This window comes from Uloborus diversus, chromosome 3, assembly GCF_026930045.1.
Source record: "Uloborus diversus isolate 005 chromosome 3, Udiv.v.3.1, whole genome shotgun sequence".
Taxonomy (NCBI): domain Eukaryota; kingdom Metazoa; phylum Arthropoda; class Arachnida; order Araneae; family Uloboridae; genus Uloborus; species Uloborus diversus.
The window spans coordinates 61,668,504-61,684,472 of NC_072733.1; the positions used below are offsets into that span (position 1 = coordinate 61,668,504).

Genomic DNA, 15,969 nt, shown 5'->3' on the forward strand with positions numbered 1-15,969 from the left:
GGGAGGGGAAAAGTGGTTGTCCGTGGAATTTTTGTGATAAAATTACGGCAGTAGTTGGTTTTTCTGATAGGTATTGGCACGAGGAAAACGAATTAGGATGTGGCCAACCCTAAAAATGGTGCAGGGGGCGGGGGGGGGGGGGTTATAACTGAAAACATAAAATAGGTATATATGCAACATTTTTCGCTTTGCAATAAGTTTTCAAAGCTTAAAATGCTTAATTTAACTAATAACAACATTATAATGCACAAACATCCGAATTAAATTGCAGACACGTGTTAAGAACTTCTTTTTCAATGTAAAATGTTAGTTTGTGAATGAAAATGCATTCGGCTACGGTTGATAACTTCCATTGATTCCACTTTCTTGTAACCAAACCCATCATTTAGGAATTAAGGTAAGGGTGGGGGGGGGGGGGGAATCGGGGGCACTCCAAATTTTCAAGCTATAATGCATTTGAAATAATTAAGGGGCTAGGAATTTCCTACTCCCTCTTATTTTTTTGACCGTTCGACGGCCTGCACAAATGCGTCTAGGGCAAATTTTATGTAAAAAGCGTTTAAAAATTTTATTTTTCTTTTGTACATTATCCCACTTAAAATTTAGTTTTTCACAAAAGTACTAGTTGTTTCTGAAAATTGTATGAATTTCAAATTTACACAGAATATACAATCCCTTTTTTTTTTTGCGTTTTAGCGGGGGGGGGGGGGGTGACATCACAAATTACCGCCCCGGGTGTCACCCATGCTAGGTACGCCACTGATGTAGGTAATTTTTTTTTCCTTTTTTTTTTTTCTTTTTGTCTTCTTTTGCTATAAAATCCTCCTCCCCCCTTTTTTCCTAAATTCTTTATTTATTACCTACTGTCAATATTCAATTTCAATTGAATTCAATTTGTAAGATAATTTATTTTCCTTTATTGAAATTTGATATTGATTAACTAATTACAAAACAGTAGAAAGGCTGGTAATTTCTGGGGAGTTGTTTCTAAAATTTGATTTTCCATTTCGCCAACATCAAAATTAGCAATATTATATAAATACTGTATTCGATTATACTGTAAGCATTTGTAAATTGGCTGCTATATAATATGATGCATTTCAAGGAAAAGAGAATGCTTCAAAATGCTCCTTTTTTCTTTTCTTCTTCAATTTAGGATCTTTCCTTTGGGTTGAACTTTAAAGTTCTTTATCAGCTGAAGAGAAATAATGATTGAAAAATTTATTCCTTTTACGAATATTTTTCAATATACATTTACAGAAGCAGAGTATTTATTTATTTTAAACTGCTCTTGTAACCAAGATTGCTGTTTTGACTTTTTAATCTTGAAAATAAAGATGGAATTGTGTAATCATAGGTACAAGTTGCTTGTTTTGAAAAAAAAAAAAAAAAATCTAGAAAAGTACTGTTTTGAGGATATTTTAAGATTGGGTCTTGGAAAACAATACCTAGAAAAAATGGAATTTGAAAACCGGAATATTGAAGAAGTAATACTTTTTATTTAGCATATGCTTATTTAATTATAATTTTAAAGGAGAAGAGAAAAAAAAATCTGGAACATGTCTTTGAAACTGAGATTGTTGTTATAATTGCAACTGGAGCGGGGGGAGAGTTGGTTTTCACATTACTAATCCTAATATGGAAGATTATATATTCTGTTATGTCTGCTCCCATCCCCAAAAGCTCAATTAGCACAACAAACCTTTTACATTTTGTAGAGGTGACCCTCCCCCCGAATATCCGGAAGACTCCCGCTCCAAAAGCAAGAGCCCCCCAAATAAAAAAATACCCCTCAAGCCCCTTTAAAAATTTCAATGGCGCAATCAGCGCCATTGAAATTTTTACCCCCCCCCCCCCCACATTTTAGTGTTTTTTTTATTCAATTTGAATTACAGATTTTTTCATCAAGACTTTTGGATGCCTCTAAACCTTTCGCACTCTGCACTTCATTAGACACGGCAACAACATAATATTCAATCCACGATTACGAACTATTTATATTTTTTCATCTGCATTTATGACAGTTAAGATTTTTTTTTAGTATCATTATTTTTTTTAAGTTATTATTATTACTTCGATTATAGTTTCTTGGGAAAAATATATTTCATATAAGACATTCTTACTAATATAGATGGTGTTATATAGTAAATCAACAAAATTTACGGATAATTTTTATCAAATTTATGTATTGGCTGTTTTAACCTCTTCGATTTTTGTTTTAGACACTGTAATATTGAAATATGCAAAAAATACGACTTACTTTTTGCCATTCGACTAAGCTTTTTGCACCGGAGCATTCTGCCATTTTTCCTTTGTGTACTATTTTTTAAAATTCTCGGAGAATTAATTTTTAAGAACATCAGGATTTGCTTCAAGAAAATCTAAAATTATTTCGGCGTGATTCTTTGTAACGTAAAACGTATTCTTTGAAGAATAGCCATTAGCGTGCCAGTCGTCAAAGTTCGCGCTTTTCCGTCCAAGAATTAAACAAAACAAAACTAGCTGCACTGAAAGGACATTGGTTGGAAGAAGTCACGTGTACCTCCTGGCCGACCAAACTAATCGAAAAAATCGGCGCCTCTTCGAAAGACAGCTGCGAGCTGTTCAGAATTCAACGTTGCGAGATTTTTTCCGATAACATCGATCACGTGACGGGAAATCTCGAAGTCGAAACGTAAGTAGTTTAGAATGACCACCCTGTACTCTCGTTCGTAAGGGATGGAGTTAATGAACACGTCAGAGAGACATCGGCTGATGTCAACCAGGGGCTGTTGCTGATGTTCCCATAATGGATTGACTCTTGTCGTTCACCTGAAGCACTTTGAGATGGTAGTGCTTTTCTATCTTATAAAAGCATTTGATGGAAGATTCCTGATCCTATCCGTTCTCTTACCATCAATCAAAGAAACCTACATGTACATTTTTAGAACTTCAGTTTGGAAATTTCTGGGGGAAGCACTATCCCTAACCAGGGACGTTTTCGGGGGGGGGGGGGGGGGGGGTAGGCGGATGCTGTACTTCCTATTCAGATTTTCAGTTATCGAGCCACCAATTTCATTTTAGTGATTAAGAAAAGGAAACCCTCTGCAGAATTGAAATAGTTTATTACTAAATGAAAAATCGGAATAAAACACAATGGAGTGACAAAAATCACTTTTCCGCAAATTTTTCAAAGAAAATGCCGAATTTGAAGATTATTTAGGAACCTCTAAGATTATGCATTATAATGTAACGTATCACAAAACTGTTCCAAACATTTTTTAACGAAAAAAAAGTCTTCAGTGCACAGTACAAACCCTTGACAAGTTTCAGTTCAATAAAAAATGAATAGATAAAAAATATGATGGCATCAAAGGAGGCGCCGAAATACTTGCATTTCTATGCATTGCTTCTCTTTTTTTTTCTTTTTTTCTGCATACATATCTTCGTAAAAATCACAGTTATGAGGAAAAAAAATTATAGGTCGTTAAAATATGTTTTATACAGAAAAAAAGTTAAAATATTGTGAGAGAAGTTTAAAATATTGTAATGAAGAGTCACACCAATAGTTCTAAGTGTTTGAATGTAAAAATCGAAAGAAAATTAAACTTTATAAAGAGATTCAGGAGGCGGTACGATATTCAAACCAAACTGTAGTTTTAAAAAAGAATCCTAAGGTATCGCTGAAAAGTACCATTTAGTCCAAAATGGTTACAGCTTTTTTTTATTGAGGTCGCGAGCGCTTGTGTTTCAACAAATAAAAATTTCAACCTGGTAATTGAAAAATTTATTACGGAAAAACAAAAGTACAAAAATGGTTTTGTAGAAAAAAAACTGGAGGAAGATTTTTCACACCATTTTAATCAATCATTTAATCAAATATGCGAAGATAGGGACGCTATCCCTTTATTTTTCCCCATCGGTAGCCTAGACGGGCGTTCTTGAATCTCTGATTTCTGAAGGAATTCCGGAGAAGAGTCTATCGTCATCAAAGATGACCTACAATTACGCATTTAGGCCTGCAATTACGAAAAAATTCAAGGAGAGCGCCCCATCCACACCCTCGAGAACCCCCCCCCCCATCCCCCCAATCATTATCGATGGTCTTAAATTTCGTTTTTAGGACTTCAATTTTGGAAACATTCCGAAAGTCCCTGAACCTTTCCTACCCCTAACAACCACCAAAGAACATCTAAAATTTCGCTTTTCGGGCTGCAATTCAGAAGGGATTTTCGTAAAAAGACTCCAAACATCTGACAATATTATCGAAGATCATCCACAATTCCGTTGTTGGAATTTCAACTTTGGGATATTACCGAAGCAAGGCCTCCAAACCACTCCTCCCACTAACATTACCAAAGATCGTATAAAATTGCGTTTTAAAAACTAACTTTAAAAAATTTCGGGGGGAGTGTGTCTTCCCCTCTCTTGCCAACATCAATTAAGTCTGTTTTAAACTTCATTTTAAGGGCTCGAACTTCAAAAAATTTCGGGACAACTCCCGAAAACTTCTCTCTAATATCTTTGAAAGTCTACTAAAACTACGTTCTTGGAGTTTCAAGTGGGAAAAATTGTGTCTCCTGAAGGTTGTCAAAGATAGCCTACAATATTGCGTTCAAAAATTATAATTTCTATGAGTTTCAAGGGGTGGGCTCTCGAATTTTTCTCCCCCTAACATTAAGAGTTCCTCCTCTTCAATCGTATTGCATCTGTGTGCCTGCAGAGAATGGCGTGGGTAGGGGGAGGGGGAGTTTATTAACAACACAAAATAGTTAAATAACTTCAATGTCAAAAAGCTACCCCATTCCCAAAAGAGCATTGAATAACGTCTTAACTTGAGATGTGGCTACTTGCACTGAAAAATATTCGTTGGGGAACTTGACCCAGGGGGGGGGGGGGGGCACAGAAATTTTGGGGCTCGTCACAAATGACTTTTACGAGCCTACTTCCATATAGATTACCCCTAAGTCCCTATATATATATTCACCCATCATTTTAAAAATACTTGGCCCCCTTCGGGCGCGGGCTCGGACCAGCAGGTTCCCTTCTCCCCCCTTGTGCGCTACTCCCTGCCTGAACCACATCACTTTCCTATAATGTTACCAAAGATGGCCTTCACTCGCGTTTTTAAATCTTCCATTTTGAGAATTTTTTGAATAAATTCTCCAAACTTCCCTTTCCCAAACATTGCCTAAAATCGCCTAAAAATCGTTTAAAAGTGCCCTTTGAAACCTACATTTTCGAAAATTTTCCGGGGGTTAGACCCCTGGACCTCCCAATATGTGCACAAATATTTCATTTTTTACAAGACTTCGCATTCCTCATTCTTTTTCGTCTTATATGTAACGCAATTCTGCTCATTTGAATGCTCAAATTATAAAGCTGACTCCCTCCTGAACTAGAAGCTGCCTCTCACCTCACCCCCTCTCCTTTCTATGTATCTTTTACATTTAAAAAACTGGGGGGGGGGGGGGGATTCAAACACCTTCCCTCCTGCGTTTTGACCTTTTGTCGGCTATGATACTGTAGACCATTTGGTTTTGATCCGAACTTGAGTCGATAGGTCACACATTTTTAATTGTCCTTTTCAAAGAGCAACTCTTAAGAGAGAGAGAAAAAAGAAAAAAAAAATGGGAAAAAAGCCTGAGCTTGTTTGAAGATAATATAAAATAAAAATACTAAGGTCAAACCGACTTGTACACTCATACACTCACGTATGTGCGGTATTGTTAGGCGTCGGCTGGCCTGTAAATGCCAGGGCCCGTTCATGACGTCCCATCCGCCACTGCGTAAAAGAGGTAGAAATTTTTACTTTTGTGTTTTATTTACAACTTTTACTCTTCCTCTATGGCAATAGTTTTTGGAAACTCGATGAGGGTAGGTTAAGCCTATTGGGATCTTAGACCAATAAGACAACATTGGGTTTCGACTTTAGTATTTAATGAATTTGAAATACAAGTGTAAAAGGCCAAAGTAACAACACTTTTAACGTTTTAGACTGAAATGGTACATGTGACCATTTTTTCCACTTAATTTTATGTTAAACTTCATCTATCCTGAGTTTGTCGATAAACTACTATCCAGATACTTTTTTTTTTGCCTCCAGTTACTTAGGTAGAATTACCTATAAAAGTTTTCATTTCAATTCTTTAAAAATCTCTCTTTCTCTCTCTCTCTCTCTCTTCGTTTTAATTTCTATTTGAAACAAATTTTGGCTGCCTATGTATTTTTCTCCAGTTTGCTGGACTTTTTGTAATGATATTATGAGCTTTAAAGTATTAGAAACGTTAACATTCCGGCTGTAAAACTATCATGTTTATTTATCGATTCGGGTTTTCAAACTGAGGCTTAACGTAGGTTTCAACATTGTAGCGAATATTTTTGTTTTCATTAAATAAATAAATACATTTGTCGGATACATTTCGGCGGTTTTATGTTAGATATTCTTAATGAATTTGATTCTCGGATATTTCTAAGTGCTACTTTTAAATTGCATGTCTTTTTTAACTTTAGAGGGAAAAAAAAAACATTTAAACACTTTTCGTGTTTTTTCTTCATTTATTTATTTAATTTCACCACTCCCCTTTTCTTTTTTTAAATTCTATCTTTGTGAAGATCCCCCATCCACCTCTTTTTGAAACCAATAATATAGAATTTGCGGCCTTTTTTTTAGAAAAATTGGGGAATGAGGCGGTCTCCGGTGACTTTCCTATTCCCCTCATCAGCTCAAAACTATAGGTAGATACTTCGTTTACATAACTACAACTTTGAAGCTGTATTTATGGGACAATATCTATAAATCGTAGAAATCATTTGAACGAATATATCAATTTTTTAGCACTAGGTGTGTTGTGGAGTAAACTCATGCGGAAGAGGGGAACTTCTTACTTTAGATTTAAGGTCGCATCACTCGTTAATTGGGCCCTTTATAAGCATGAAAAAAATTCACGAGCATGTATCTCTTAATGCATAGTGATATTTTTCTAAAAAATACGTGAGGTGTAGGAGTCGAGAGCATTATACTGGGGCACACCAATCTTACAGATTCTTACCTAAAAACCTCTCTTGGCTGTCCTTTTCTGCAGGGCTGCCAAGCAGTGAAAACTTTCGGAAATTCAGAACCAGACACAACCATTCCAACTAAATCTGATATACGGAAAAGTTAAAAAAAAAAGAGAAAAAAATAAACTCAAAAATTTTAGGGCCCCTTCCGACTCCAGAGCTTTCCTCGTTGCTGGGTCTTGCAGTAACGTAATTACGCCACTGGGACATACATTTGGAAGCTTACTGGCGCAGTTGGAAAAAAAATTGTTCTCGACCACACGACAAGAACTGAATGTCCACGAACATATACTTATTATTCGTGCATAAATATTTTAATTGATTGAGGATGCAATTTTAAATTTGTGTACTTTTTAATTGTTTTATTCTATCAGTATAAATTTTAATTCATATTATTTACAATATTTTAATTTATTGAGATAGGTTTATTTTATTGATGTTATATATGTGCAGAGTTAATTGATTGAAGATGCAGTTTTAAATTTGTGTCACAAGTTTATTTTATTTTATCAGTTCAAATTTTAATTCATGTATTTATAAGTATTTTAATTTATTGAGATATGTTTATTTTATTGATGTTATGTATGTGCCGGGTTAATTGGTCGAGGAAGCAGTTTTAAATTCGTCAAATTTGATAATTTTATTTTATCAAACGAAAAATGAATTGCTTGAGCTTGTGCATGTCTGGTTTGTCGGGTTCTGAATAAATGAATGCAAACGAGGGTTGGAGTGGGTCAAATATAAGGTCGTTCTCGTGGAAAGTGAAAGTATCTTAGCCATTGATATGTATGTTGAATCCTTTTAGGGTTTTTTTTTTTTTTTTTTTTTTTTTTTTTTTTTTTTTTTTTTTTTTTTTTTTTAAGGCAGCGCTGTCACAGTTTCGTCCATTAGGATGAACCTGATCTTGAACCTCGTTAGCTTTCTCGGCGGAAAGGATGGCATACTTGGGGAAAGCGAGAAAGGAAGATTTGTTATGTCTAGCAGAAGAATTGGGGGAAGTGGTAACTCCCGGGATGCGAGTAGTGGATCTGAAGAATCGCATAACTATCAGCAAGATCTACGAAGAGGAGTTTGTGAGGGAAATGTTGGAGTGTATCATAAATATAAGAAGGGAAAAAACGGAAATCGAGAGGGAAAAAATAATCTCGAAATTGTAAAATTAAAACTGTAGAGGACCAGTGCAGAGGATCTAGTGAGTTAGCCAAACGGCAGAAGTCAATTACGGATTCCTAATTACAAAATTGATGCCCAAATTTAGTCCAAAGGAGGACGACGTAGTGTTGTACCTGGCAGTGTTTGAGCGACAGGCGAGGAGAATCCGATTGTTGTTGGCGTTACAAAGATACAATTTGGCTATAGCGTATCAAAATGGCACCCGACACAACAACGCTGATTCCATGTCCAGATTAGTGTTTATTCAGTGATGAGGTTGATGCTGAAATGCTGAAGTTCCCACAGAAGCAGGGCTCGATTGAGATTTGCATTGGCATGGAGATTTGGCAATCTGTTTGTGGTTTTCAGTTATATGTTGTGAACAAGGGCGCCCATATAGAGGGGCAAGGGGGGGGGGGCTTGAGCCCCCCCTTTGAAATTAGAACTTCCTTGCTTTTAGTACTTTTTTCTTTGCAAAAATGTAAAAACATTTCTTCTCCGGCCATTAATGAATAAGTTATTAAAAATGTCAAATTTTAATGACTCGAATCTGTCCAGAAATCGGTTTCCATGGAGAAAATATCCTGCTAAACCATGGTTACAATATCTGAGCCCCCCCCCCTTGCAATTTTGCATATGGACGCCCAGGGTTGTGAATAAGGGGTTAAAATGTAGTATATGTTTGAATTGGGGGAAAATAGCACAGCTGCTATTTGAGTATAACGTGTAACTCTTCTAGTAAGATTAAGCTTCGTTGTGACTTTGGTCAACAATGAGTACACGAGGACTGCTTTCCAACATCGGCTGGCAGACATGACGTCACAAGTCAGAGGAAAATCGTCGCTCGTTTACACGAGGCCGGAAAGTGTGTATGCAAATATCGTAACCGGTTCGGTGTTTTGACAGGGCGTCTGCTCTTGTTTGTTTATATTTATTTCCGTTGAATCTACTGTTATTTCCTATTATTTTTTTAATTATTAAAGAATTGAGGTTGTTTCCGTAAATGTTGAACGTTTTTGTTAGAAAACATGCCTTAGATAGCGCTGATTTATTTTTTAATCTTTTTTTGAGCCACGTAAAAAAATAAAAGTAAAAAATTCTGAATTTGCCAAACATTGTGCTTTCCCGTGTTTCTTGGTAATGGTTTATCGAAGTTGTTTTTTAACTGTGTGCATATTTGATACATAACATGTGCACAATTAAGCCAGGCTAAAAAAATAAGTAGAAGATATTCTGTGTTCATCAAACAGGCATTCATTTCCGCCAACTCCCCCCCCCTGAAATTTAAAGATTAATTTAAAAATTAGAATGCTCTCTGTTCTATCATCTTATCACACCATGCTGCTCTAGTATGCATGAAAAGTTGAAATTGCACAAGGATTTCATAAATAAAATAATTTTTAGAATAACTGAAAGAGATATTTATTTATTTGGTTATTTTAATCAATTTCAAAAATGAGATTTTTGGCTTAAGCAAATTATTTTCAGTCGGTGATGTTCCCATCTATTTTTCTGAGGGTATACTCCCAGTAATCCATTACGCACAATATGCGTATGCGATCATACATAATGTGTCATTATATGAAAATTTTTGAAGCTTGAGGGTGTACGCTATATGTCTAAAAAAATATTTGAGAGTATACTGCGTATATACACTATGGGAACACCATTGTTCTCGGCGTGGGAAAGTTTTCCTTTCTGATAGCGGCTCGGATAACAACAGATGATAATTTTTGCTGTATTATTACTATTACATTTTCAGAACTCGATGAGGAGCATTTTTTCATTTAGTGATACAGTGAAACCTGTGTAAGTTGACCACTTGTGGTGCAGTACTTTAGTGCTCAAATTAGACAGGTGGTGATTGGTCAATTTATAGGGTTTTATATGCATGATATAGAACTAATTCTGTACCTGACAAAAGGTACTAAAAGGTGAACTTAGACAGGTGGTCAACTTTACAGATTTTACGGTATCTATTATGTATTACGATATACAATGTAATATTGATACAGTGAAACCTCTTGAAACGGCCACCCTTGTTTAGCGGCCACACCCTGCCTATGGCAAGTTTCCCACGGCACAGAGTTTTTGGCCTACTTGCATAATGTTAAATCAACCCTTAAGAACGGCTACTTAAAATCCCTCTGAGCGCCAGGGTAGTCGCCAGCCTGAGTTTCGAAATCAACTGGCGGCCAATTTCATTGCTAAAAAGATAAAATTGCTCCCGTCATACTACGACGAGTCAGACGGAACGACATTCTAGTCAAAAAATAATAGGTGAAATAGTTAAATTAATTTATCTCTTGGGGGGGGGGGTGAGGGGAGACACCCATCTAAAATCCACTGCTGTTATGCAGTTTTTCCTTTATTTAAAATGAATTTAACTTATTTTTTTTTCAATATCAATAATATTAAATAAAGTTTAGAAAAAAAATGAAATGCAAAAAAATTAAGTAAAATCAAAAATTTTTTTTTTTTTTTTCAAATTTTCCAAAGATGTATAATTTTTTTAAAAAATGTTGAATCAGGAAATGCGAAGTGCACCCCCTTGTACACTCTACCGGTGCCTATGCTAATTTTAAAAAGAACAAAATATGTTCACTCATTTCATAGTTTCAACTCATTCAACGTATTGTTTTGAAAAATCAATAGACAATTGTTAATTTATTACATTATTAAGCATCCTCTGTCTTTATGAAATGCACACAATCAGAGCAAAATATCTATCTTAATATCAACGTAATCGCTTGCTTTGTGCATTAGTTTTATACTACCGTGGGAAGGTAAACGGCAGTATCTGCAGAAAAGAGTTTTCGAGATATTTGGAGAAATGTGTGTTGGGTTCAATACCAACAATAGGAAAATGTTGGAACTATTCTTTTTTTCGAGCCTTTTTTTTTAGCGGAAACCAAATAAGCAAGCTTGTAGAATAAAGCTAACGTACAATAGATGGCCAAAAAAAAAAGGAAAATGAAAAGTTTGCAGTTACTGCCCTTTGCCTATCCACGGCAGTATTAGTTAAGCACAATAGTAGTTTTTTTTTACAAAAAGGGTTTAATCCATTGTTAGCACAACTAAACAGAACGTAATACTAACTAGTCGATCAAAAGTAATTAATTTCAACCTTTCAAGCTAAATAGCTAAATTATTTCGAATAATTTAGAGAATTTTTACTTTTTACAAAATGTTTTTACAAAAAAAGAAAAAAAAAACATTAGCGGCTCTTTCATGGTGTATATTGGAAAAACAGATTTTTCTTTTCTGAAAAATACTAGTTTTTTTTTAAAGTAAAATCTTGTCTTTTATTCTACGAAAATGCCAACATTTTGTCCCTCACGTGATTATTTACTTCATTTAAAACTAATAGTTTTAAAAGGTAATGAATACAATTTCTTGCTTATGAAATTGTATAGTATTTTGATTGAAATATGTGAGTTTTGTCATGTGTGGGAAAAATGTCCGCTTTCTCGTGGGATGGCCCGCATAAAGTACGCAAGGAATAATATCTACTTATTGCAATTATACTTTTTGCAGGAATTAAAACCGGGAACATGACTCCAGGAATATGTAGCGGAGTGGAAGAAATAACTACTGAAGACATGAAGTCATCTTACATCGCCATTACATTAGAGCCAATTGAAAATGAATTAGAAGACTTTGACCACGTTGATGAGCTTATTATGTACTTAGTGAGCTTTTTAAGAATTATAAGATGGAAAATATGTAACTTTAGAAGAGAAGATAAGTGCCTTCATTGACTAAAAATCCATAATGAAATCAGAAAGACTTACGTCACTGTTTTCTTTTATTTGAGCTAGAAAATAACTAAGTTCCATTCAGTTACTAAAAACACGTTAAAAAAAAGTGCTAATAGCAGAATCTTGAATATTTGGAAATTATACTGTTAAATACATGTACATTACATTTATTGTGCCACTATCATATGTTTGTGTATGAATTTTGTGACTAATAATTAAAGTTTCAAATGAACTGGATGATTTTTTGAAATTATTTCCTAATTTTAATGTGTTTCTGACTTTCTGAGTAACGTTTTGAATGTGTGATCAAAAACATATACTATGAGGCAGTGAGAAGTAAAGGAATATAAGTAAACTTTTTAAAGTTTAGAGTAAACCGCGTTTAAAGTTAGATCCTAGGCAGGCTTTCATTGAAAATTTTTCTTAATCATGCTGTATAGCAGCACCCATCAGAACTACTAGTAGCACTCTTGCCCTAAAACAGAAGTTATCCTACCATTTGTACTGATTTTGCCCTTACATCCTCTTGTTTCTCACTACCTCACACTTTATTTAAAAGGTTAATTCTGTAATTATCCTTCTCATAATAGTTTGGGGATGAGTTGTTCAGCAACATTGCCCTGATCTTTAAAAATTATCTTTTAAATCTTTTAAAATTATGACTATCTCAACGCAGTTCAAAAAGCATAATATTAGTACCAAAAGGAAAATTTTAAGAAGGCATAAATTTTGAACTAAACGAAGAATTAGACTCGAATTAACGTTTTGGAAAACGTTTGAAGTAATGTATGCCTTTTTTTTGGGGGGGGGGGGCTTTGGTTATTTCGAATTAAGTTTTTGAACAGTTTAAAAATTGAAATTAAAAAGTACGATAAAATAATATAAACAAATAAAAAATTAACATTATTCGTGAATCGTGAACAAAACATGGATTTACACGATACTATTTTATTTATTTATTTATTTTCATTTATTCCGTTACTTCACGTTGGTTTACATTATTTTTACTGGTAGAGTAGTTTATTTTTTTCTTTTCTCTCGTTTTCAGAAAATGGTTCTGGCTGTTTATTAAAATAATGAAAAACCATTTACAATAATAAACTATTTTTTGTTGGGTTGTAATGAAAAGAGTATTTAGTTTCTGAAAGTCAATTAATTCAGTTCCTGCTTCTGCATAGGATCGCATTTATTCTAAATTTCATGTAAAACGTAGCATTACTTATTGGGATATAGCACTCGCAATGAATAAGAAGAATGTTCTGTTGTCTCACCCTCTTTTGAGCAATTAGCGCCAAAATAAAATCAGCTATTGTACCCTCTAATAGTACAGTAAAAATAGGGATCGGATTCAAAAATCCAAAAAAAAAAAAAAAAAAGCTAAATCAGGTGCAAATTGTCTATTACCCTCCCAATAAGAACAGGCAAAAAGTTCCACCCCACTGTGCGTCGGGTTCGTAATGGGGGCATCTAAAAATTACTGTTTTGAGTATTTTTTCGGAATTTTTAGAGTAAATTTCAAGAGGGAATATTATGTCATGCTAAATTTAAAAGCTTGAAAATAAAGGCGTTTACCCCCAAGAGGGATGACACAACCCACCTAGAGCCCCCTATCCCCGTAAAACGAAGCAGTACCCCCGTTACCCCCCCCCCCCTCCATACATTTCAAGTGGAAATATTTTATGCAAAGTTAAAGTTAGTAATTAAGTGTGTCCATCCTCCAAGTGCGATGGTGCCCCTCCTTCCAAAGCAACAGCACCTCCTCCCCCGAAAAAAATAATACTCCAATCCCTCCCCCCCTCTTTCCATTTCAAGTAGAAGTATTATTTCATGTAAATTTAAAATGCGTTAAATCAGGACTGTCCACTCCACAAGAACAGTAGCTCACCTCCCAAAACGAAATAATATACTTAAAGATTACCCCCCCCCCTCTGATGGCACATTTGATTAAATGGTCAGAAAAATTATGTTGAACTGGTTTTTTCCCCTTTTACTGTATTGCTTTTTTGCAGTACTTAAAGCAAAATTTTTATTTTGCGTTATAACATGCATGCCCCAAATACGTCATCAGATTGAGATTAAAGCTCCAACAGAACTGGAGTTTTCAAATGATTTCTCCGAAGCTTGTAACAAAAAGTCTTTGTTATGAAGATCTTTTTTGGAATCTAGATTCTTGGCAAAATCGTTATTGTTGCAGCTATGTCGGACACAGTTTGCGCATATAGTTGAGCACTTCAGTCCACTTTCAGACTTATCAAATATTCATTTTTCCAATGAACTTCTCAGAGCAAGGACAAGATATGAGGCGAAGAAAGTCTTCTAGAGCGGAAGACTTGCTGTTGTAATAGGACACAGATATTTCTGCGGTGCTCTCTCCTTCTTTAAACACATCAAAAATGACACTAGCTTTCCCATACTTACAAGTGACATATAAACTGCATTGCTGGCATATTTCCTTGAGGCTTGTAGATCATTACCAAAAAAAAGAAAAAAAACATGATCGAGAAGGTATCTTCCATCTATAACATATATGACACCAACTGTTCATTTTGTGATGGTGGCGTGGATGAATCTTTTGCTTCAGATAATAACACTTAACCATACAAGTTTTCTTTACTTCTGAAACCAGATTCATCGAATACTGATGCAGGATCAGCGCACAACTCATACTAGAAGTTTTTAGCAATTTGTTGATCCATCTTTTTTACTGTTCATACTATTCGGTGTGAAAGATGGTTTGGACTTACACATCTCTACAGATAGTAACTACTCTCGTAACAGAAGCTACACTGTTAAAACCAGGAGTGCCACAGGGGTAAAAAATTTCACCCTAAGGTGAAAAAACAGTGCCGCGGGGTGAAACGGAGGCTAGGAAATGTCGTCAAGGTGCTTTTGGTTCCTCAGTGGGTGAACGACGTTAACAAAAGTGATTCGATAGGAGAGCGACTCATTGCGCATGCGCTCTGACTAATCGTCCAACGGCAACTTCAGTTTGAATGGCGAACGAAGGAAGTTGCGACGAAATTTGCTTTCACATTGAATGAAGTACAAAACTGAAAATTTCGTGGATTAATCTTCGAAATATCGCGTAAGTAAAGGCATTTGATCATATTGTAGCACTTAGAGCTTTCGAACATATTTAAAGTATGTTGACAACTGCTTATTGTTCCGTTTACCTTATTAAATATTTAATATCTTGCTATTTATATCCTGCAAAACTGTTACCTAAAACTATCTATTAGTACTATCTTGAACAACAACAACATTAAAAATAAAAACGTTTAAATCAGCTGATAATTGAATTGCTATTTCCGGAATAAAAATGCATCGACGTGAGCAGCCAATATACCAATATCTATTTCTTCTCATTGAAATAACTACGTAAGTGGAAACGAACAGAGCAGCAAAGGCAGAGAAAAAAAAAAAAAAAAAACTGCGTGAAAAGAAATCTCTCTCACTCAGCGTTTGACTCATGAGTTTCACATCGTGTTTTGGTTAACGTATCTTTCTTAGGCGTTATTGCATGCGAATGTAGTTATCTACTCGTTTTTATTTTTAATCTGACGGAAAACTTGACATTGGAAAGAATGGCTTTTAAATCAGTATTTATCTTGTACGCATAAGGATACTCAAATATCGAATCCTATACTAAGTATTGATATGTTACGCTCGATTAAAATTTTAAACGTTTATGAACGCTTTTATTTTCCCATGATTCTAATCTAATGTTACCTAATATTTCTGGTTGTTCCGACGAATGATTGATAACTACCTTCCCTATTCATTTTCAGTACGGATCATGCAGTAAAAGTTGTCAACAACATATTCATTACTGAGGAATCCAAGTGTGAATATAAGAAAGTTAGTGCACGAACAGACAAATTAAAGTCATGAACACTTCTAAACTATGTTCGAAAGTTGAAATGTGATCAAATGCCTTCGTATATATAAATCAAAATAAATAAAACACAATTGTATTAAAAAACGCAAACAACACGGGGGGGGGGGAATCTCTCTA

At 34.9% G+C, this 15,969-nt stretch overlaps 1 protein-coding gene across 1 annotated transcript in view; it reads left to right on the forward strand.

The window, feature by feature from the left end:
* The window catches only part of LOC129218425 (uncharacterized), a 54,771-nt gene extending 42,586 nt beyond the window's left edge, over window positions 1-12,185 (forward strand). Inside the window, exon 2 of the mRNA XM_054852681.1 lies at window positions 11,731-12,185. Within this exon, the coding sequence (XP_054708656.1) occupies window positions 11,731-11,954 (224 nt within the window). The 3' untranslated portion in view covers window positions 11,955-12,185. The remainder of the gene's footprint in view (window positions 1-11,730) is intronic.
* The last annotated feature ends 3,784 nt before the right edge of the window (window positions 12,186-15,969 follow it).